At 45.0% G+C, this 21,688-nt stretch overlaps 1 protein-coding gene across 1 annotated transcript in view; it reads right to left on the reverse strand.

Annotated features, from left to right (window-relative positions):
* Nr5a2 (nuclear receptor subfamily 5 group A member 2) overlaps positions 1 to 8,085 on the reverse strand; it is a 117,777-nt gene extending 109,692 nt beyond the window's left edge. Inside the window, exons 1-3 of the mRNA XM_026401495.2 lie at positions 7,989 to 8,085; positions 3,911 to 4,029; positions 2,250 to 2,391 (exon numbers count right to left, since the gene is read on the reverse strand). Coding sequence (XP_026257280.2) covers positions 2,250 to 2,391; positions 3,911 to 4,029; positions 7,989 to 8,070 — 343 coding nt within the window. The 5' untranslated portion in view covers positions 8,071 to 8,085. The remainder of the gene's footprint in view (positions 1 to 2,249; positions 2,392 to 3,910; positions 4,030 to 7,988) is intronic.
* Positions 8,086 to 21,688: the final 13,603 nt, after the last annotated feature.

The raw sequence follows: 21,688 nt of genomic DNA on the forward strand, positions 1-21,688 counted from the left end.
CAGTGATAAAGCGCTCCAGGATTCAATGCTCAGTACTTAAAAATCTTGGATACATAGACATAGTAACCCTTTTGAGAACTGAAGAAATTTTAATAATCGTTTTTTTTTTTTTTTTTTTTTTTTTGCTACACATAGGGGATTATTTCATATTTCTAAGATAAAGCATCAATCTTTCTACTGGAAGCATTAATTTCTATAATGCCAGTGATTCTTTACGGAAACCCAAATTCCTTTTGTTTTCTCAGAGAAAAAATAAATCAAAAATAAATCAAATCCGTTTCTGGATTAAATTGTGAATATTTTGCCTTAGGATATCTTCCTCCCTCTCAGCCATTTTGGCTATTTTGTTGTAAAAGGGTTGAGTACATGCTTTTCTTGGGAAGTTTATTTTTACCTCAACATGATAAGTGCACATCAGTAACCACCAGTTATTGCTTTTAATTTAAGCAGAGTCAGACATAATTAAAGCAAATTCCTTTCAAAAGTGGTCCAGAGGCTGTTCTGTCACAATGGTGTGTGGAATCTGGGGCCATGCCTAATAAGTTAGTTAGCAGCTCTCTCCAAGCCCATAGTGGCCAATGGCAATTAGACAGAAACCAGAGACCTCTGACAGCTTGTGACACACTGAAATTGCTGGAGGTGAAGTTTTTGAGCTTTTTATCTTAGGATTAGTACCACATTAAAAATTTATTGTGAATTCTAGGTATGCAGAATACTGCAGAAGATCATAAAAGAGTTTTTCATCTGGATGATAATTTATTGAATATTCAATTGTTTCAGACCACTGTTAAGGAAGTATGAGCATGTACCCCACATGACTTATTTACAATTAAGAAAGCATAATTTTCAAGGTAAAGAAATACAACCTTCTTTCTTTTGTTGGAAAAAAAATCATATGAAATCACAGCATCGACTTTTTAACATTTTTTTCTTCTCAGTCACATACCATAATAACCACTTTCCATAATATTCTGTTATTTGGTTAAATAATAAAGTGATTGGTGATAAGAAAATTAATGAGCATCAATTACTTCCTTTCTCCATTTCTTCTTTAAAGCAGTACTGACTTAACAGTTCTTATAACAACCAAAGTGACTAATTCTATTTGAAGGAATCTGTTAGCAATTTGGCACATTTCTTAGAATGACTGTTATTAGTTTTTTAGTATTTCTATCAAGTATGAGTTCCACGTAAGGAGAAAGCTCCAAATAAATATAGCTCATGCCTCATTGATCAAATAAAATGCACTCTTGAATCTAGCACCATTAGTGACATTGTTATTACTTTATTTGCAGTATATTTAATCTGTGGAAAGCCAGTGGGTCAAAGGCTGGAGAATAGTAGCACACCATAGCAGTCCATGAACTACAAATTATTTACAGCAGTCACATATTAACTTCACTGCCTGCCAATCTGAACATGGAACGGTTTTGCTCTTTCAACAAGGTTTAGTGTGGCTTTGGGGGAATGGTTGTCTTGTTCTTATCAAACCATTGTAACTGATTTAATCACTCATTATTTTTCATGTTTTTGCTTCTCAATTATTTTATTTTGCAGATTCAGTCATTATCTTTTTAAAAAATGTGCATTTCTACACTATAAAAAAATGAAATTCTAGCCAGACGCTGTGTCGCAGGCCTCCCCAGCAGCTTGGAAGGCCAAGGCTGGCCTCAGCAACTTAGTGAGACCCTGTCTCAAAATAAAAAATAGAAAGGGCTGGGATGTGGCTCAGTGGTTAAGTGCCCTTGGGTTCAATCTGTGGTTAAAAAAAAAAAAATGAAATTCTACCTGAGAAATTCCTTTTCACAATTCAAGGCTCAAGAATCATGAAATTAACAGGGACAATTGTGATAAGCACACCTATTTAAAAAAAAAAAAAAAAAAAAGGATTGAAATCAAACTTTTCCCGGGACATCCTGATTTGAAAACTTAAGGATATTTTGGCAAATTAATTTTATTTGTTCTCAGATGGATCCTTTTAGTCTTGTTATCAATTAACCTGACTTTTGATCTGCTCCCCAAACTAAAAGGAAGGGACAACTTTGATATTTAAATGCTTTTCCTTATAGATGTTACCATGTTTAAATGAGACACACTATTCTGCAGACAAAACGTAAAAAGATCTTACTTTATGGCTGTAGTGGTAAAGGACTGGGAAAATACTGTTACCATGGCATAAGTACAATGCTGTTTTAAAGTCCATGTCCTTGAAGACTTTAAACAGGCAGTAGTCTTTAGAAGAATCTTACCTTCTAGCTTCATTCCAACACTTAGACATTTTTGAAATCGACAGTAAGGACAACGTTTTCTCTGTGTTTTGTCAATTTGGCAGTTCTGGTTTTCTATACATGTGTACCTTTTATTATTTTGGACTGTTCGCTTAAAAAATCCCTATAAGACAGAGAAAATAGTGAGACGTATTATAAATCTAATACCCGTCTCTTCCATTGTTTCATGTTAAGGAAATCACCATTAAATCTTTTCATTGTACCATTTGAGCCCTTGTGTGGTTCTGTGGTTTATTTTACATTTCAGCAAGATCAACCCTCCAAAATAGTGCCAGGCCATAGTGATTTATCTGGCCTCAGAGTTATATTCCTGAAGAATTACGTCAAATCTGGGGGAGATTTGGCTTCCACATCATTTCATCCCAACAGTCAGAAAAAAATACACTCTATATCGACCAGTGATTTTTTTTTTTAAACCTGTTTTCCCTATTAACCCTCATGTTCCAGACAGAGGTCCTCATGGAGATTTGCATTGTTTTCAAGTAGTCTGATACAATTTCAGTGACAAACCATTGCAAAATGCCAGAGGAAAAACTGACTAGCAAAACACCTCAGATCTCTTATAAATGTCAACAGTGAATACATAAAAGCAAAAGGATTTAAAGAGATTTAAAATGGGAAAATGGTCATAATTTCCCTGGAATACATTCAAGCATGAGCGCTATTTAAGAAAAAGATGAAACTCATGGAAAGAAGCATGTCACAGCACTAAATTGGAGAAAGCAGCTCATGTTTTCCTTATATTTCACTCAAAAAAAAATTAATCAAGAATAAAATTTGTAGCTTTACAATAGAACAACGGCTTTTATTAAAATAGAACTCTTGTTTTTCTTACTAGCTATAAAGAGAAACAAGCATACTTTGTTAGTGAATGAAGGAATTTTCCTGGCAATGGTTTAAGTAATTGTACTGTTTTCAAATCAAAAAAATGTCGAAAAAATAAGGAATACTGAATTTATTAGAACTGTATTAGAAAGTCTAACATAAATTCTTAATGTATTATTGACATGATTAGTAACAAGAGTACGTTTTGCATATTCAAATTCCTTGCATTTAAATAGGTCACATGATACATTAATGAAATTATTAGAAACTAAAATCTGGTTTCTTGCTGTTTAAAGTATAAGTTTAAAAAACATATTAAAATGATTTTTTGAAATAAACCAGGATGAAATCATGCAGTGGGAATTTAGACTTTTATAGCCGTGGATAAAAAATGCTCAGACTTGTAGCACAGAATACTCTGAAGTTAAAATGTATTTGGGAAATACTTTGTCATGTTCCCTTTCAAGAACAGGGATGCTTTAAATATATATAAGTCAAGCAAAATCAATATTTAGGACTGTTAGAAATGGAAACCTTTCTACAGCTACATCACTTTATTCCAATAAAATATTTTAAGGCCATGAGACTGGCAAAGTTTTCTAAACAGCATAAATTTCTTTGCCTTTTTGAACTAAATCAGACACATATTTCTAAGAATCATCTCCGTAAGACTTAACTCTCTCATTTTTGAGTAAAAAAAAAAAAAAGCAGTCTGAATTTAGCTTTAAAAAGTAATTCAATGGTTTATTTTGGTTTTGAACATTATATTTTTTTTAGATAGCAACTTATGAGCAAACCTTGCAACTCTCACAGGTGAGAAGCCCGTAATGGTACCCAGACACTTTATCTCCACACACAGGACAAAGCTCTTCGAGATCTTCATCATAGGAGTAATTCACCATTTTAAACTGAGACACTGAAACACAAGAAGAGAAATGTACACACATATCCAGTTAATTTATTGCATAGGTTTTAATCCTGCAAGGAGAAGTACTTTGGTGATTGGTGGGCAATCACCAGGTAAAATATAAAATAAAAATAATTTTTACCCAGGTAGTACTGAAAAAATAATTTTTGCACACTTAAGTAAAAAATCTTTGAGCATCAATGAAGATGCACTTCATATTTTAAAGTTTAAAAGTAATTCCGACTTATTTTGTTAACATTCTAAAGTGACCATTGTTGAACAAGTCTCATAACTTCTGCAAAGCAACAGATCAGAATGGAAACATGAATCGCTTAAAGTAACCACCTAGAACTTCTTTTAAATCTCTGCAAAGTTAAGTTCCAAAATGTCACCTGTACCCAAGAGAGAGAAACAAGCACCCACATTACTCCCCAACTCTTTAAGTAGTTTCCTGCAGGTCTACCTTGCTTGTAAGGATAGTAACACCAATTTACAAACGTTGTTTCACAGAGGAAACTGAAACCCTAGAAACCTTCTCGGGAGCAGCCCCACTTTTACAAACAGCCGGCGGCTCCCAATGTTCAGATCTGTTAGATCAATCGAAACATTCAGTTCTGTATTGACTTCAGTTCTGAATATTTCCATCTCCTTACGTTTGAAAATATCCTGTGAATATAAAAAGAAGGAAAAAGAAAAGAGAAGACACCAGACGGGAGAAAAATCAGAAGAAACACACAAAGGTTTGTTTCCTCGCAAAATACCGGTGCCCTGTAATGAACTTCACGGTTCTGATCATCATCAAAATACAAACACCTCAAGATCTCCCTGTTAATCAGAAATCAGGCGTCGCGACAGCTCAATGCCGGGATCGGCTGATCTCCTTGCTGGGGACGGCTAACTAGCCAAGGCATCTAGGCACCAAAAAAATAAACTATGCGCATAAAGGACCGTGGCTTGGAGACCCCAAGAAGTACCTGATCCTGTCCCTCCCTGAGACTCCGCATTTGCGCGGATCAAGTCCCAGAGTGCTGGTGGGCGGGCACCCAGGGCGAGGGACAGGTCTGCACAGAACTGCCACCGCGCGCACTTTCCAGGGGCACCCTCTCTCTCACCCCTTGCTCAACCTTCTGCTACTCAATGGCGCACAAACATCAAGGCAAGTTTGTTTTAAGTTAATCAGTGGCATTGCGGGGGCGGAGTGGGGGGGGGGTGCCCACCGCCAGGCAGAAGTTTCCTCTGATTTGTTTACAAAGCAGGAAAGAGAAATCGCGTCTGCTCCACAGCCAAAGTACCCGGCCATACTAACCACCGGCCATACTAATCACCGTAGTGGCCTCCTGCGATGACTTATTCTTTTAAAAATTGTTATTTTTTTTTCTCTCCAGCTTTTCAGGGTCTCAAAGGGCGGTCGGGTTGGTGTTTGGGCTAGGGGTGGGGGTCACTTTGCAAGCGAAGGCAGACCTGTAGAGATGTATCTCTTCCCAAGTCAGAATCCTGAGCCCGGGCTCAGGCTCAAAATCAAGGTTTGGGATAGTTCGGAGGAAAAAGGCTCCCCCAAAGGCAGTATTCTGGGATCCCCGACAGGGAAACAGGATGCTGAGTGCAGTTCTCTGAGCAATGCTGGTCTGAATCCCAACCCCTAGAAAGTCCCTAGGGTTTGGTGACCTGAGGGTTTAAGTTCCTTTATAACCTAAACTTTTACGGTGCCCCAGAAAACTGGTGACTACAGTCTCAAAGCATGTTGTAGGGACAGGAAAACGAGTACTTTACCAAGTGTATTCTTTTCTACCTCCCTTCTTCCCCAAAAAAGTACTCTCTTACTTCACACGTAAGGGGCTCAGAGAAGCAACCACTTTCTGAGAGACTCTGGGTTCACCGAGGGAATCCAACACCCCAAAGACTTGAGGTCTGGGATTGGGTTCCTCTCGGAAAATCCAGAGAGAGATTCGGGTGGGGAGACAGAAGTCACAGTGAGAGGCCAAGGCATCCTTCAGGTACCCTGGTACACAGCCCAAGTAGGCGTTGGGAAGACCGAATGCACCCGGGCCAAGAAATGCCCGCACTTTCCCGAGTCTCAGTCTGAAGAAAGGAGAGGGGACCGCAGGGTCTTGGGAAGCTGTGGCCTCAGAGAGGCGCGCGAAGTTCCAAGAGCTGCGCAGAGAACCCGGTAGCAGATCCCCTCTCTGGACTCCAGCACAGGTCGGACTAGGATGTGACCCGGACTGGGACCGTAAGAAGCACGGGAATGAGATCAGAGACCCTCAGGCACCGCCCGACACACAGGCCGCGAGTCCCAGGGAAAGTCGTGCCCAGAAACTTCCCACGCTGCTTTTGAACCCAGGGCTGAGCAAGCGGCGGGCCGAATCTCCTGAGCCCTGGGCACAGGACAAGCTTATTCTGATTGAAAACAGTAAGTAGTGTCCTGAAGATCCCTTTCGAACTTTTACAAAGAAAATGTAACCTTGGCATCTCTCTCCTCTCCCTTCCAAATAAGCTGTCGTCCCTCCCCACTCCTAGCTCCAGCGTCTCCCGGAGCTGCCTTCCCGGAGTCGCCTTCCCGGAGTCCCTCCGCGCCGGAACTGGAAGCTGCAACTTTCCTTTCGGACCCAAGAATCCCGGCTGGTCGCAGCGGGTGGCCGAAAGTGCAGACCCTCTGCCAGGCAGTCGGCCGAAGGAAACCGGTACAGCTTCCAGCGCTGCGTCCCCTAAGCCACACTTTGGTGGAATCTCAGGTGTCGGGAAGAAACGCCTCTTTGGGTCAACGGGATTCCGGCTGCAGCCAAACCCAGTTAAGTCTCCCGGGCTTCAGTCCCCGGAGACTTCCACAGCCCTCACTGAAGGCTTGGAGAGACCCCGGGTTCACCGAGGGAATAAATGACCCTACCAGCACGTTTCACGCCCTCCTGCCACCTCCTTTTCCCTTTGCAATGGGGCATCGTCAGGTTTCCCTGCCAGAGCGTCCGGGGCAAACTGCCTACCCCTCTCCGCAGAGCAACCAGCCCTGAACTCTTCTCAACACCTCCCCGGCCCTTTCAAGTTCGCTCAAGGGGATGGCAGGAAGCGTTCCGGGATCACAGGCCGCCGGCCCACGTATCCTGCGCTCTGGAAGGGGCGAGGATGGAAGAACACCGGTGACTTTTCCTAGCATTGTTCCCTCCCGGGCCCAGTGCAAATGCTATAAACTTCTGAAGGGCTTACTTAATGCAAGCCAGATCTGAAGCTGCTATTTTGAAATGCGGAGAAAATGTAGCCATTGAGATTTTTTTTCCCTGTTATTGTTGTTAGCAATCAAGAGCTCGAAAAACAAATGGGATTTCTACAATCTCAGCTCTTGAATGGATGAGGGGCAATAAACAAACCATACCTCCCTACTCCCCTCAACTCGGTACTACCCTACCAGGGAAGGATGGTGTAACTTTGATTTTTTTAAGTTCTGCCAACAGTTTTGAAGTTGTCCAAACCCAAGCCGTCCCTGGGGTCAGCCTGGGCTTGGCAGGGGGTGCTCACAGACACACCGCTTGCACAGCTTTTCCGCGATCGCCTTCTCTTTCTGCAGTCTTCTCCCTCCCGACGGATTATCAAAGTACACCGCAATACCGAGAATCTGCTCGAATGTCCAATAACACATTCCATTTCTCAGAACGATCTTATTATTCTAAAGTACCTTCAGCCTCGAGCCGCCCGCCGCTCGAGTTACAGTAGAGCTCGAATCCTCTTAATCAGAAGCGACCAATTAGACATCGATTAGCAAAGCTCTGCCCGCATTGTTCAGAAGCCATAAACTTTTATGTCTGCACCTGAGGAGGGATCCCGATGCCCGTGCGCCGCCCCGCAGCCAGTGGCTACAGGCTTCGAGTCCCTAGCCCCGCTGCTCCCGGGCCGGCGCCGGGCGGGAGGCTGAAGCCCACAAAGCTAGCCTGAGGGTGGAGAAGCCACCGGAGCCCTCGAGCTACGCGGCGCCTCCTTACCTTGCATGTTTTCCGGCATCTGCCCCTGTTCCCCATGCGATCGAACCAGTCCCAGGGCTTCCGTCTCCACTTTGGGCAGCATGACAAGGCGGCCGAGGGCGGGAATGGGGAGTCGGTATCGGTCCGGAAGCCCAGCACCTGGACACGGGCAGCACAGATTCAACTCCGGCGGAAAGAGGGAAGGGGCTACCGGGATGCCCGCTCACCCACCCGCTCGCCGGAGAGTGCCTCCGCCTCCTCCCGAGCTGCCCGGCGGGACCTCGGAGCCCTGTCCTATCTCGCAGCCCCGGAGCCGCCCCCGAGCTGCGAGGAGGTCAGGTTTACGCGACCAAGAGAAGACTGCGTCCGGGTGCCCCGGCTCCGCTCGGCCAGGGAGCAGCTGCCCGGGGCAAGGACCCGCGAAGCGCCGAGCTCCCAGCGGGCAGCTAGGCGGCCGCCGGGCTGCCACTGCCGCCGCCACGGAGCCGCTGCCTCTGCTCCCGGACGGCTCGGGCGACTCCGTCCCCTCCCTCCGCCCGCCCTCTGGCTCAGGATCGGCAGGGGTCTCTCTCTCTCTTTCTCTCGCCTCACTTCTCTCCTGCCTGCTCTCGGCTCTCCTCGCCTCTCCGCCCCTTCCCCCTATCTCTTTCTGCCTCCCCCTCGCTCCCTATCACAAGTGCGGAGTTAAGTTCCAACCTCCCTCTCCTGCCTCGTGGACTTCTCTCGCGTATCGGAGAGCAGCCCCTTCCAGCCCCGAGGGTGACGGTGCTGGGAAGGAAAGGGGACAGGCGAGGAGACGGGAGGTAAGTAGGGCCCGGGTGGCGGGGGTGGGGGGTGGGAGATTGGATTGGGAAGAGGGGTGAAGACAGTGAATGGGGACGCGGGTTCCGGACTCAGGTCGGACACTAACAGCCAGCCAATGAGGATGCTCCAGTCCTTTCGCCTGCCCCAACCTCTTCACCCCGCCTTAACCCACTCCCACTCCACCCTGGCCCGGGGCGGGGGGGATGTAAATGCTGCTGGGTCTCAGAGCTAGTGAGAAGCGACCTCTGTCTGAGCGCCGGAGCGATGGATCAGAAACCCGGGAGGCGATTTCCAAGAGCTGAGGGAAAGCGAGGAGAGGGGATGGAGTGTGTGTGCGCGCGTGTGCGCGCGGGGGGCGGGTGTGGGTGGGTGTAGGTGCACGCCTTGGCTTGTAGGGCCGGTGAAGAGCAAAGAAGTTTAACAACCGTTTAAAATACCTAAAGAAGAAAAGGCATGTTGAACTCACCAGACCTTCTCAAATGCAGAGTCGGTCTCCCAGCTTCATTTCCCCCACAGCACTCGGTCAGTGGAGAGGCCACACCATGAATCCCCCTAGCCTTGGAGAGCCCGAGGGTCGGGGCTTACTGAGGGTTTACCCAGGACCCTGGGATTTCACTCAATTGCCGGCAATAAGAGGAAGGGGCAGCCACCCCTGTTTTCCCACTCTGCTCTCCAGTCCCTTCCCCACTTAACAAACGGTCCTCCACTCAGCCCAAGATTATCTTGGTGACAGACTTCCTAGCTTTAGTGCTTCCATATAGAATGCAAAGATCACTCCTGGCTCTCCCTTTTCATTCTAGCCTCTCTTTGCTGGGACTGATCCACATGAGGCCCAGAGGCTCAGCATTTTTTTAAAAAAGTTTTAAAGAACCATCTGTTATGCAAGCTCTTCGGCCACCAGCCCAGCCACATCTTCAAAGTTTTCAGATCTCATCCCAACAAGATGAAAAACATTCCTTCCAGCCTCCTGACTGAATTCGAAAAGCCTCATATTCAGAGTCTGCTGTGCAACTGGGTAATTATCAGAGTCCACCCACAAGGGGGTGAATTTGAATCTCAAAAGATCTGAATTTATTCTATTTAAATGGCACAAGGATCACACAAACTGCCCCGTTTAATATTGGATGAATTTAAAATTATTCCAATTATTAGTGCACAATTTATACTTTATATGAAGTGAGTTATTCATCCCCCATTCCTGGCAATTCAGATACTAGTAACTTTCTGAACTGGTTTGCCACTTTGCTTTTCGATATATATTCAGAGTCTAAGTTATTTAAATTTCAGTTTTACTAATATCTTTAGGTTTTGTGGAAACAAACTTAGGAAGTCTTGCCCATTAGCTTGTATGGGAAAGTGGGCTAAAGTTGCCAAAATTCGTGACCCCTAAGAAGCATAGATTTTTATGATAGTATCAAGTAACAGTGTCAATACATTTTCAGTATTACCAGTTGTTTAAGACATCACTGTGAATTAAGAATACATATTCTTACATAGTTCAGAAAGGGAGTGAGTCTCAGGACTCAAACCATTGCTTGCCCTCCTCTGCCTGGAGTTCAGGTGAACTGGGAAAATCAGTGCATTTCAAAGTCTTAAGATCCACCTCCTCCCACTGCAATTCAAAGAGTGTGGACACGTACACAACACTTTCCCAAACATAACCCTGGCGAGAATGCAGGACTGCAGACTCTTGGTGGTAAATGGGAGCTTCCAGCATTGGGTGTGAGATGGAAAGTCCTCTGCTTCACAGAGCAGGAGAAGGCCAGAGAGAGTGGAAAGATGTTGAAAGAGGGTGGATAGGACCTGCTAGATTGCAGAGGGCAAGGAAACCCTGCCATTACTTGAGGTTGGGGCTGACCCAGTGAGGCCAAGTTTGTCCCACCATATCCCCCAAAGATTGAGAGCGATGGTGGCAAAAAGCCAACAGACATCCATTTATCTTCCCATAGGAAGACTTAACAAGAAAGAAAAAATCCTCGCAAAATGGGAGGGAGGTGAGAGAGAATAGGGGTTGCAGATGAGGATTAAAAGAAATTCGACCTTTAAAAATTTAGCCGCATCATACAGGAAAGATCCAGGAGATTTCTCCCTGTGTTTAAGATCTAGTCCAGGCAGACCCTTCTGCTTAGCTGCCAACCAAAGGAGCACCGAAAGAGCTGGACGTCTCAAGCCGAGAGAAAACTAAGAACCAAGGGAACTCCTAGCACGAAAGCCCAGCAGCCCTGGGCATTGCAGGCCTCCACCTCCAGGTGGGAAAAGCTCTGTAGGGCCAGCGCAATTCCAGATCCCCCGGAGGGACGCCAAAACTCGGGGCGGGAATCTACTGGAGTTTGTTCTTGTCAGAGATCCAAGGGCGCACTCACCTTTCCCCAGATCGCTCCTCCAGGAGTTTGGGCCCGCCGCAGGGTCGCAGACGCAAGGGGAGGGGCGGCGGAACGAGGCTGCCACGCTAAGCTCTTTACGCACCTCCAAGAGCACCCTTGCTCCTTCCGAACACTCATTCTGGTCCCGTGACCCTTCAATTCCGCTGGGCAGGGGACCCCAAGGAAACCGGGGACCTTCTTGCTCTGTGACCTTGTGTGGGTCCGGCGCCCCCTAGATTACTCTATGAAGGAGAGCTATTCGCGGCGTCTACAACCGGGTTCTTGGGATGGTTCTAGGTTCCCGAGGCCGCAGTGGGAATGGAAGAGGCTAGCGGCCGCGGGGAGGGGAGGCAGTTGAGATGGAAGTGGATGGTACAGGACCCGTGCGGTCTAAATGCTAATGACAGCGGTGGTCTCTACGGACCCAGACATACACCAAACGCTGGCGGGCAGACAGGTCCCATCCTCCTCTAGGACATATTTAACAAATGCCACTCTGCCGCTTAGTGGAAGCACACTTAGGGATTCACCATGGCCTCCCTCCTGTGGGTCATTTAACCAGTGCCAGAGACCAGAGACCCTGAAACCTGCAGGCCTGAGATGCCTCCAGATTTAGCTACTGTGCGCGTTCTCAATTTCTTCTCTCCACTCCCTTTGCCAACTTCTGGCAAACTTCTCTTTTTTCCCTCCACCTCCCCCACTCCTCCTCCTTTCCAACGAGACTTGTCTCCTGGGCTCACCCTTCCAGGTTCTGACTTTGTCTTAAAGTGTTGATTGACGGTTGCAATTACAGAGGATGATGGCTCAGGGAGGCTCCCGCAGCCTTGATGAGCCTGAGAAGCGCAGTCCTGGCATATTTTATCCAGGCTCGGCGTTACGGGGCCGTGCGCGCCCCATTCACCCAGCTGGCTGGAGCTGAAAAGGTCTCGCGCTCCCCACCCGCGAGGATGCAACTGCCGGCTCACCTCCCCGCCTCTACCTTTCCGCGGGCTTTCAGAGCCCACGTCTGGAATAGCCTGACCTTGACCTGACCTGAGAAGTGTCAGTCCGCCCTGCGTGTTGAACCCCTGCAGGCTGCAGTGGGATAAATTGTCTAGATTTCCTTGAGCGGTTAAAGTTTCCTGGGCATGGCAAACAGACCACTCTCCCGCGCGCTTGGGTAGATGAAGCCTTGCGTGATCCACTCAGCCTCATAAGAAACTTGCAAACTTTTATCCCTGCAAACAATTTCTAACGTTTCCTTCTCCGTTCCTACTTTTTGATGTTTCTAAAAAACCAGAACAATTACCTTTCTCGTCCCAGGCATTTACTTTTCAGCCTTCGGAAGGAACCTAGATTGTTTTCAAAAGGTCTTCATCACTGGGCCATGGTAGCCCGAGGGAAAAGAGAAGCGAGCTTATCAGTCTTCATACAGAAACTCGGCCTCTGCCTAATTTTTCCGCCCCTCCCACTCGAAAAGACCAACAGAAGCCGTTTTTGCCTTTCCTTAGAAATTAAAAGCAGCAAGAACTCAACCGAGTTGGGTGATGGGCTCTGGGGGCTGGGCTGTACGCCCCCGCCCCTAGGCTCCACCCGCCTTCACCCAACGCGCTTTGTTTTAAAAAGAAACAGATTAAGTTTCAGTACAGCTGTATGAATTACCATAGAGTATCTGGCCCAAGCTTTGCGTACTCCGCGGGGGTGGGGGGGGGGTGGGAGGTGGAAATCCCTTTCTATTGCGTATCTTAAATTACCAAGACATCGTCAACAATCTCTAGTGCCGGAGGTAAAACTGCTGCCCATAGAGACAATCTACCTTTGGAAAAAAAAAAAAAACCTGCCTGTAGTGGGCAAATGGAGATTGAGTCACAATCAGTATCTTAATATATCCTGCCTCGTTTCTACTGAGGAGGCAAATGAAAGCTGAAACAATGATTTGGATGACCCAAGCGTCTCCATCTCTTCCCCCAGACAACCTCCCTCCCTAGCCCCGAAGGAAAGGAGGGTTTTTTGGGGGAGGGTTTGGCCTGGATTATCGGAATTGGAGACTCTTTGCATAAAAAATGACTTCAAAGGAGAACTTTTACACTTTTCTTTCTTTGGAGCACGAGGCCCCCAATCCAGGGATCCGAGCGCGCCAGCCTTGGTATAGTCAGTGACCTTCAAGTGGGATGTCTTCGAAGGGATATCTGGTTTAGAGAAAGGATGTGGCTTAGGAAATACTCTTGGGCAGATGGGCCAATCGAATCGATCTCTTCCTCTCTCTAACTGACATGGAGACTAAGCCAGCTGTTGCTCAAAACTGAGACTCCATCCTCGGGATCACCCCCCCCAGCCATTCCTGGAGACCAACCAGAAAGTTGAGTGACATTGGAAGGGACAATCCAGGCGCCAGCAGGCCACCAAGCACTTAGTGAAACTTGTTGAACACTTGCAATTTCACTCTCCTTGACCCTCCCCCGACCCCACCTCGACATCAATCTGTACGAGGAATGTAATCCTTAGCACTAGTCTAGGCTACTACTCAACTATATCCAACTATACTGAAAGATTCTTTGGGGCAGGGGTAACTTCTCACAGTGTTTCCGAATCCCTGCAGAGAAAGGATGGACGCACCTTAGAACCTTCTTCCTTAGGAAAAGACCCTAAACTTGGGTTTTCTGATTCCTAAAATCAAAGAGCGCGGGGTCTGTGCAGAGAGATGCGCATCCGGCAATTTGGGTTTTAGTCCGCAAAGAAAATATGGGTTTGGTGAGGCCAGATTTACAATGGTATGGTCACTTTCAGGCACCCGGAGAGAAACTAGAGAAAGTGTTAGGAGTCGGGACCGTTGTAGAAGTTGCGCAGTTTGAAGGGCGTCGGCTTCTCCAACCTGAGCACAACTTTGGGAATCAAGAGATATTGGCCAGCCTGCAACAAGGCTTGGGGAGGGGAGTGGGGGATCATTCATCTTTCCCCCTCACCCCGAGTTTATTGTTTGGAAACTGAAGTTGATTCCAGGACCCAGCGGTGGATTCCAAGTGATTTTCTTGGAACACCATAGAAATCCCTGGAGGGAGTGAAGTTTTCAGTGGGGTGGGCACGGACAGAGACTGGGGTGTGCAGACACCAGATAGGAATCCAACATTTACTACTTAAAAAATAAATAAATAGCCCCAGGCCTGGGACCAGCATTCCTCACTGCAGGAGGCATAGCTGGATTTGTCCAGAGTGCCAAATATAAGGAAAGGTGACTGCATGTCTTTGTCCCTAGCCCCTCCTCCCAGGACAGCAATATGTTTCCTCTAAATGCAGTCACTGAATTTGAGGGATGTCCCTGTCCTCCTTAGATCCACTAACAAGCGGATGTTCTGAATTCCCTCAGTTCCTTCTCATCCAATGTTGGTAGCCTCCTGAGGTGCCACACATTCTCAAATCAAGCTTCATTCAAACTTCAGAAACACTCCAGAGAAGGAGACCAGAAGTACCTTCCACCCTACTTGCTCTGGTTCTGGCCTCAACTTGCCCAGACCAGTCTCCACATTGTCCCCTCCCCCAACCCCTCCTGGTACCACTCCCCATCCCACCCTTCTGAATTCTATAGGGACTCAAGTCTGATTTCCATTATGGAATAAAAAGAAGTATGAAGAGCCATCTACAGATGTCTTTCTGAAACTCAAAATGTTTTTGAAGAAAGTCTGACCAACATTATTTAGAATCATAATTCTTTTACATCAAGAGCATATACATAGATAACCACCTTGGGGGAAAGAACATGGATTTCAGAATCATATTTCTGGGATTCTGTTTAAAGCTCTTTCTCCTGACAATCTGAGTGATCTTCAGTACATCAAATGACCTTTCTGATTCAATTTGTTAAATAAATAGGATTAACAAGTAAACTTTGTAGTTACATGAAACTGCCAGAAAACCAGCATACCATCTGTTGATAAATATCAGCTCTCCTTTGTCTTTCTTTCCTGCTAACTTCACCCAAATTCATCTCTCCTTAAGGAAAACAACTCAGAAGAGAACCATTCTAGGACCTTAAAAATAGATAATTCCAAGTGAGAAGGGCTTGCCAATTTAATCATCTTGTAGGGCTTGACACAGTCCTTACAGGCAATTATGTTATCTCCAGAATAAAACTGCTCACCAAACTGCTCATGGATATCTGTTTTCAGCTTACTGGGAGTTTAAAAGTCAAATATGTCTTTTCTTATTTAACAGCCACACAAAAGCACACATAATGGCTTCCCAAAATATTAAAAAAGAATCAGGCTTTATCAATTTGTCTGGTCGATTTCAGTACACATGGTTTCCCCTGACTTAATTTCTTAAACTCATATTGGTCACATGGGGTTCTAGATCACAGGTTCCTGAAGTTCCTTGAAACCAACTGAATTTCTCAGAAGATTTTTGTTCCAATAAAATGAAGAGGAAGGATAACTCAAAGAAGTAGCTCTATCATGAGGTAGGTTGTGAATCTGGGGAGTGAGGTGTCAGATGCATACCTTGACCAGGAAATGAGCCCTTCTCTGGCTCAGCTCAAGTTCAAGTCTGAATCCAAACTAACACTAGACACTGTGTCTGTTGGGAGGATCAGGAAAAGGAGAAAATCATGACCAAGAGTGTTCTTGATTTCTTCATAAATCTTTCTTGGTTTATTTAAGAAACAACTTTAAAAAAATTTTTTTTAGTTGTTGATTGACCTTTATTTACTTACTTATATGTGGTGCTGGGAATCGAACCCAGTGCCTCACACATGCTAGGCAAGTGTTCTATCACTGAGCCCCAGCCCCAGCCCCAAGAGACATATTAAAGAAATCCTTCAACTCTGGTCAGCATTTGTGGATCCAGGCCAGTGCGGAGGAATCTGAGTAGCACTGTTTTGGAGATGGGCTGTGGCAGGAAAGGAAAGGAGGCTCCAGAATTTAGCTTCCTGGAAGGAACTGGCAGCCTAAGCCCCAGTTGCAAGAATCACTGGACTTGGGTGGCTGACATTCCAAACTGCATTGCAAGTAAAGTTGGTTAGAGGTTAGTGGGACATAACGAGCTATCACACTTCCCACTGAATGATGTCTACTTTTAGAGATTCCTATGAGCACAGAGCTTGGTAGAAGTTATTATTGCTGAAATAAAATTGGGGGCTGGGGTTGTGGCTCAGTGGTAGAGCGCTTGCCATGAATGTGTGAGGCACTGGGTTCAACTCTCAGCACCACATATAAATAAAACATAAAGGTCCATCAACAACTAAAATAAATAAATTTTTTAAAAAATTGGACTTCAAGAGTATTAAAGGGACCAGATAGGAAACCTTGTATCACAGACTCAATATAGTGTTTACACTGTGTAGGAGGCACCCTTAACTATATAGTCATAACTTCCTATGGATAATGTGCAACATTATGTTGAATGTGCATAAAATATTCTATAAATTCACTTAATTTGAAGAATTAAGTAAATTTGGTGCAAAGCATGATGTTGGGCATATGGGGGTGTCAATAAACTTGTTTTAGAACATGTTTCCCATCACACAGATTTGGAACCCCCCATAATAGGGATTAAACTAAGGGGTGGGTGCTTTATTACTGAGCTACATCTGCAGTCCTTCCTTCCTTTATTTATTGGTACTAGGGAATGAATCCAGGGCACTTAACCACTGACCCACATCCTCAGCCCTTTTTAATATTTTATTTAGAGATGGGGTCTTGCTTAGTTACTTAGGGCTTCTCTAAATTGCTGAGGCTGGGTATGAACTGGAGATGCTCTTTAGCCTCCAGAACCACTGGGATTATAGGCATTTGCCACTGCAGCCGGCCTATTTTTATTTTTTGTTTTGAGATAGGGTCTTTTTAAGTTGCTGAGGCAGACTGGCCTCAAACTTAGGATCCTCTTTCCTCAGCCTCCTGTGTAGCTGGGATTACAGGTGTGCATAGATTTGGGGGTGTTTTGTAGATACAGATAAGTACAAAATCTCTGTTAAGTTAGTATAACATTCAGTACAATTAATCCACTTGGGAACTGGGATGGTAGGGACCAGAAACTAAGAATTTGACCAGTGATTTTTATTGCAGTTTTCTTTTTAGGTACTGGGGATTAAACCCAGAGGCATTCACACCATGAATCTACATCAGTATCCCTTTTTATTTTTTAAGACAGGGACTTACTAAGTTGCCCAAGGTAGGCTCAAATTTGTGATCCTCCTACCTCAGCCTCCAGAATAGCTGGGATTATAGCTCTGTGACGCCACAGAGCTAGAACACTTGCCTAGCATGCACAAGGTAATCTAGCCAGACCAGTATTCTTGAGCCAGTTATTTGAAGGGAACAATCTAGTTATAATGAGAGTCTGGAGGATTACATTGAGGTAGGCAGAAGGAACAAGTTTGTCTCAATTCTGTTTCTGTAACAACCCAGACATCTATACATAGCTTTTGTAGTTACATGAGAGAAAGTCATGCAGTTAAGGGCCCTTGAACTTTTAAAATAAAGAAGGCACACCTCCCAGAACAACAAAACTGAATTCAATGTAGTATTGGGAACCCTAGCTGATATCTACCTATGCTGGGCTCAGTTTGCCACCTCAAAGCTACCCAGCAACCTCAGATACTATAGCCACAATTATGGGTTCTTCAAAGTGGGCTTGCCCTGGGGGGGGGGGTCAGAAAGACCAAAAGACAGCTGTCCTTCAGGAACCAGGTCACTCTGCTTCAGTACAACAGTTAGAGCTCTGAAGACTCCATCACAGCTCCTCAGCCCTTTGGACAGCTCTGTCCAGACAAGAATCTCAGAAATGACTGTCAACACTTTTTGGAGGCCACTCAGTTAACAGATGGAGTCTAGGAGCCAGCAGCCACCTTCAGGTCACTAAGATATTACAAGTGGGAGCACCTTTCAACCTCGTGTGGGACCGAAGTATCAGGAGAAAGACTAGGGAGTGTGGCTGGGCCGGGTGACTACAATCAAGATCCAGAGAAATGTTTCTTTGCACCCGAGAATTAACTGGAATTCTTTCATCCTGGGATCTGGTGGCAGGAATTACCTAGAGAGCTTTAGGGATCCTGGGTTAGCTTGCTGAGGTCTGATGAGCGCCTCCTTCCAGTACTGTTTTGGAGGCTCAGTACCAGCAGCCCTTCCGGGGTTAGACTGACAGTTCGCCAGTTCCCGAGCGTCGGCGACAGTGCTGATCTCAGACTTGCAGGTGTTTTGTATTTACTGTCAGATGGACCCGCCTGGGTTCCACCGTAGCCTGTGCTGCTGCGGTCGGTGAAAACACTTCTCCCACGGTAGCAGAGACAAGTGCAAAGTGGACTGGGGAACGCGGCCCTGGATCCACGTGGGTGGTCTCGCGACCTTGCTCGGGTCTCGGGGCTGCTGCCAGCCGGAGCTGAGCGCGCAGTAGCCGGGATCACCCCGCGCGCGCGCGAGCCCCCAAGCGCGCTTCTCCGCGTGCGCGCGCCGTCCCATTTGCGGCTGGAGCGCGCTCTCGGTGCGAGCCCGAGTCGTCCCTTCTGATTCACACAGAGCGCAGTTCCCTGCAGCAGAGACTCCGGCCGGTGCACTGTGGCGGTTTTGCCCGAAGAGAACGATTTGAAATCGTTTTTTTCCCCCCTTCTTTCCCAGCTCCTCTGTTGTGCGTATTTTCTTTGCTATTTGCAGAGCAGTTAGTTCTCTGTTACATTCTGCTTGCTCTCCCCGTGTTTCTTTTTCGTTCAGTACAGAATGTTTTTTGGGAAACATTTCCTCAAGTGATATACTTTAGGGTGTAGTCGGCCCATAAATAAAGCAATCACGGCATTCGGTGGAGTCAGCTGGCTACCCCGGGGGAAAGAGGAAAAGCTTGATTTTTCCTTCTTGTTCCAATGAAGCTGGAACTCAGAGCTCTTGCCAGGCCCCTGGGAGTTCGGAGGGAAATTCCAGTCCGAAAGCCTAAGAAAGCATTTCAAGACAAGGCACAGGTCCTTCAGCAGCCAGAGGAAAGGAAGAGGGCATGATTGCCATCAGACTAGTAACCACAGGCCACTGGAAATCACTTTCCTCTAGAACTTGACTTTTAGGGTTAATTCTTGCCGTAAAATTAACAAGTTTGTGACTGTCTTTTTTTTTTTTTTTAATGAAAAAGAGCTTTATGGGCTGGGGACATAGCTCAATGGTAGAACACTTGCTAGCATGCACAAGGCCTTGGCTTCAAACTCCAACACCCCCCCTCCCCACACCCCACCCCAAAAGCTATATCTACTTATTTCTGTTTATGAAGACAAGACATGCTCATTATTAGGAAAAAAAAAAAAAAGAAGAAGAAGAAAGAAACATTGGCTTAACTTCTAATTGTTTTCTTCAATTTGTTTCCTTGCATGATTTTCTTTTGCTGGGAAAATAAATAAAAATATTTTGACAGTATCTATAATGAATGCAACACCATAATGCCCTGTAACTGGAAATGTCACAAATATTGGAAAAGTCTCTGTTAAGATAGTTTGACCAGTGGTCACTCAGTGTGATTAACTGGTTTCAGATTGCTCAAATTTGAAGTTATTATGTTTGATTAAAAATTACCAGAAAATGTTAAGCTTGAAATTGATAGATTATGAATTTTCTGGCTGTTCTAGGCTAATAGAATAAAGTTCCCAAACAATGGATGTAATGAATAATCTATATTGAAATGTCTGTTTGCTTTTTGTTTTGAACTGTAAGAAAGATAAATGTGTGATGTATGCATTGGCTTATTTTATGTGCATTTAATAAACACAATAGGAGAAACCGAGATTTAAAACACCAAATCCATCAATGAAGTTGAATTACATGTATTATTGTAGTAGCAGAATAATAACCAGATGATAAATAGGCAACTTTCTACTTACCAATAGGTGTAAGTCCATGCTTTAGAGATTCTGGTAAATCCCCAGGATCCAAATTAGAAGACATTTTTAGTGAAATTATAGGCAGTTCTTTGGCTTAAGGCAGAAATCATCGAGCCCAAGAAAAAGTGCAGTTTGTCATATTTTGTGACCTTGGGAAGGACACATCAGACTACAGTAGTCCTTATTCCCTTAGTGAAAGTTAAGAAAAAAGGAAAAAAAAATCCAGAATTCAGAAAGTTACAAGCAGGTCTTTCCCTGGACTCTGTACTTTTTCCAACATTAGTGACCCGCTGTAAACCATGTATCCAGTTTCATGATGGTTTCTAATCAGAAGAATGGAAACTTTCGATAGGCTTTGACTGATCACATGACTCCATGCAGGTTGATAAGAGGACCCTGTTATAAAGTGACAGCAAAAGAGATAAGAACTCTTGGCAGATAATGGCAAAGAAATGATTAACTCAGAAGAGGAGGGGTGATATGCTGCACAGAGAGTGGAAAGTTGTAAAACTGAGGGGTCAGAAGATCATACTTAGTGGATAAAACTCCAAACCAGCTTAAATCCACTAACTAAGCTTAGGCTTGTGACATACCCTCTTGATGTCATCGCTTCTTTGCAGAGCTCTTCTGACCTCTGTAAATACATTTTAGGTGATAACATTGGTAGACATTAATTCTTTAAGTGATGACTGCAAATATGATCCACACTTTGAAACACTACAGGTAGCATTTTGAAGCTTATGGCCATTTATTTATTTACGTCTTGTTAACTTTTTTAAAAAGTCATTCTTACTCATTAGATGAGGAGTTAATCTTAGCATGTTTGTAGCTAGATCATTTGGTTAAAAGGGCAATCTATATTTTTTTTTTACCCCAATATAAAGTAAAGTTTATACTTTGAGAGGAATGCTGGCAAAATTAAGACTTTGCAGGACATTTTCTTTTCTTTTCTTTTCTTTTTTCCAGTACCAGGAATTGAACCCAGGGGCACTACACCACTGAGATACATCTCAAGATAAGGACTTACTATGTTGCCCAGGCTCCCCTGGAACTGCTACCCTCCTGCCTCAGCATCCTAAGTAGCTGGGATTACAGGTGTGCACCACCATGCCCAGCCAAAATCTGGATTATTAGAGCAATGCACATTGTGGGCCAGTTTGTTATTTTTCTTGTTTGTTTTGAGTTTGCCCCTCTCCCCTCTGCTTCATGGCCAGAGATTCTATTTGGAAAAACCAAAATGTTTCTGTAGTTTTTTTCCCCCCATTTAAAATTGTATTCTTTTAAGTATTAGATTTGACTTTGAATAATAGAAAAACCAGAGCAATTATGTTCTAAACAAGATGCTTATTTCTCTTTTACAAAGGAGGTGCAGAGACAGGCATGGTGTGGAGGGGCATGCCTCTAATCCCAGTGATTTGGTTGGCTGAGGCAGGAGGATGGTAAATTCAAGGGCAGCCTCAGCAATTTAAACAAGACCCTGTCTCAAAATAATAAGGACTGGGGATATAGGTAAGGGTAAAGTGCCCCTGGGTTCAATGCCCAGAACCAAAACAAACAAACAAAAAACCAAAACCCAAAATGACAACAACAACAACAACAACAAATCAGAGGTAGGCAATTTAGCCATGGAAAATGATTCTACAAAGTTGTCTGGGACCTGAGTTCCTTCCATTTTAGTAGTCTCTCTTTTCACTATTAGGAAACAGGAGGAGGAGGAGAGGAGGTCTGCAATT

This window comes from Urocitellus parryii, chromosome 9, assembly GCF_045843805.1.
Source record: "Urocitellus parryii isolate mUroPar1 chromosome 9, mUroPar1.hap1, whole genome shotgun sequence".
Taxonomy (NCBI): domain Eukaryota; kingdom Metazoa; phylum Chordata; class Mammalia; order Rodentia; family Sciuridae; genus Urocitellus; species Urocitellus parryii.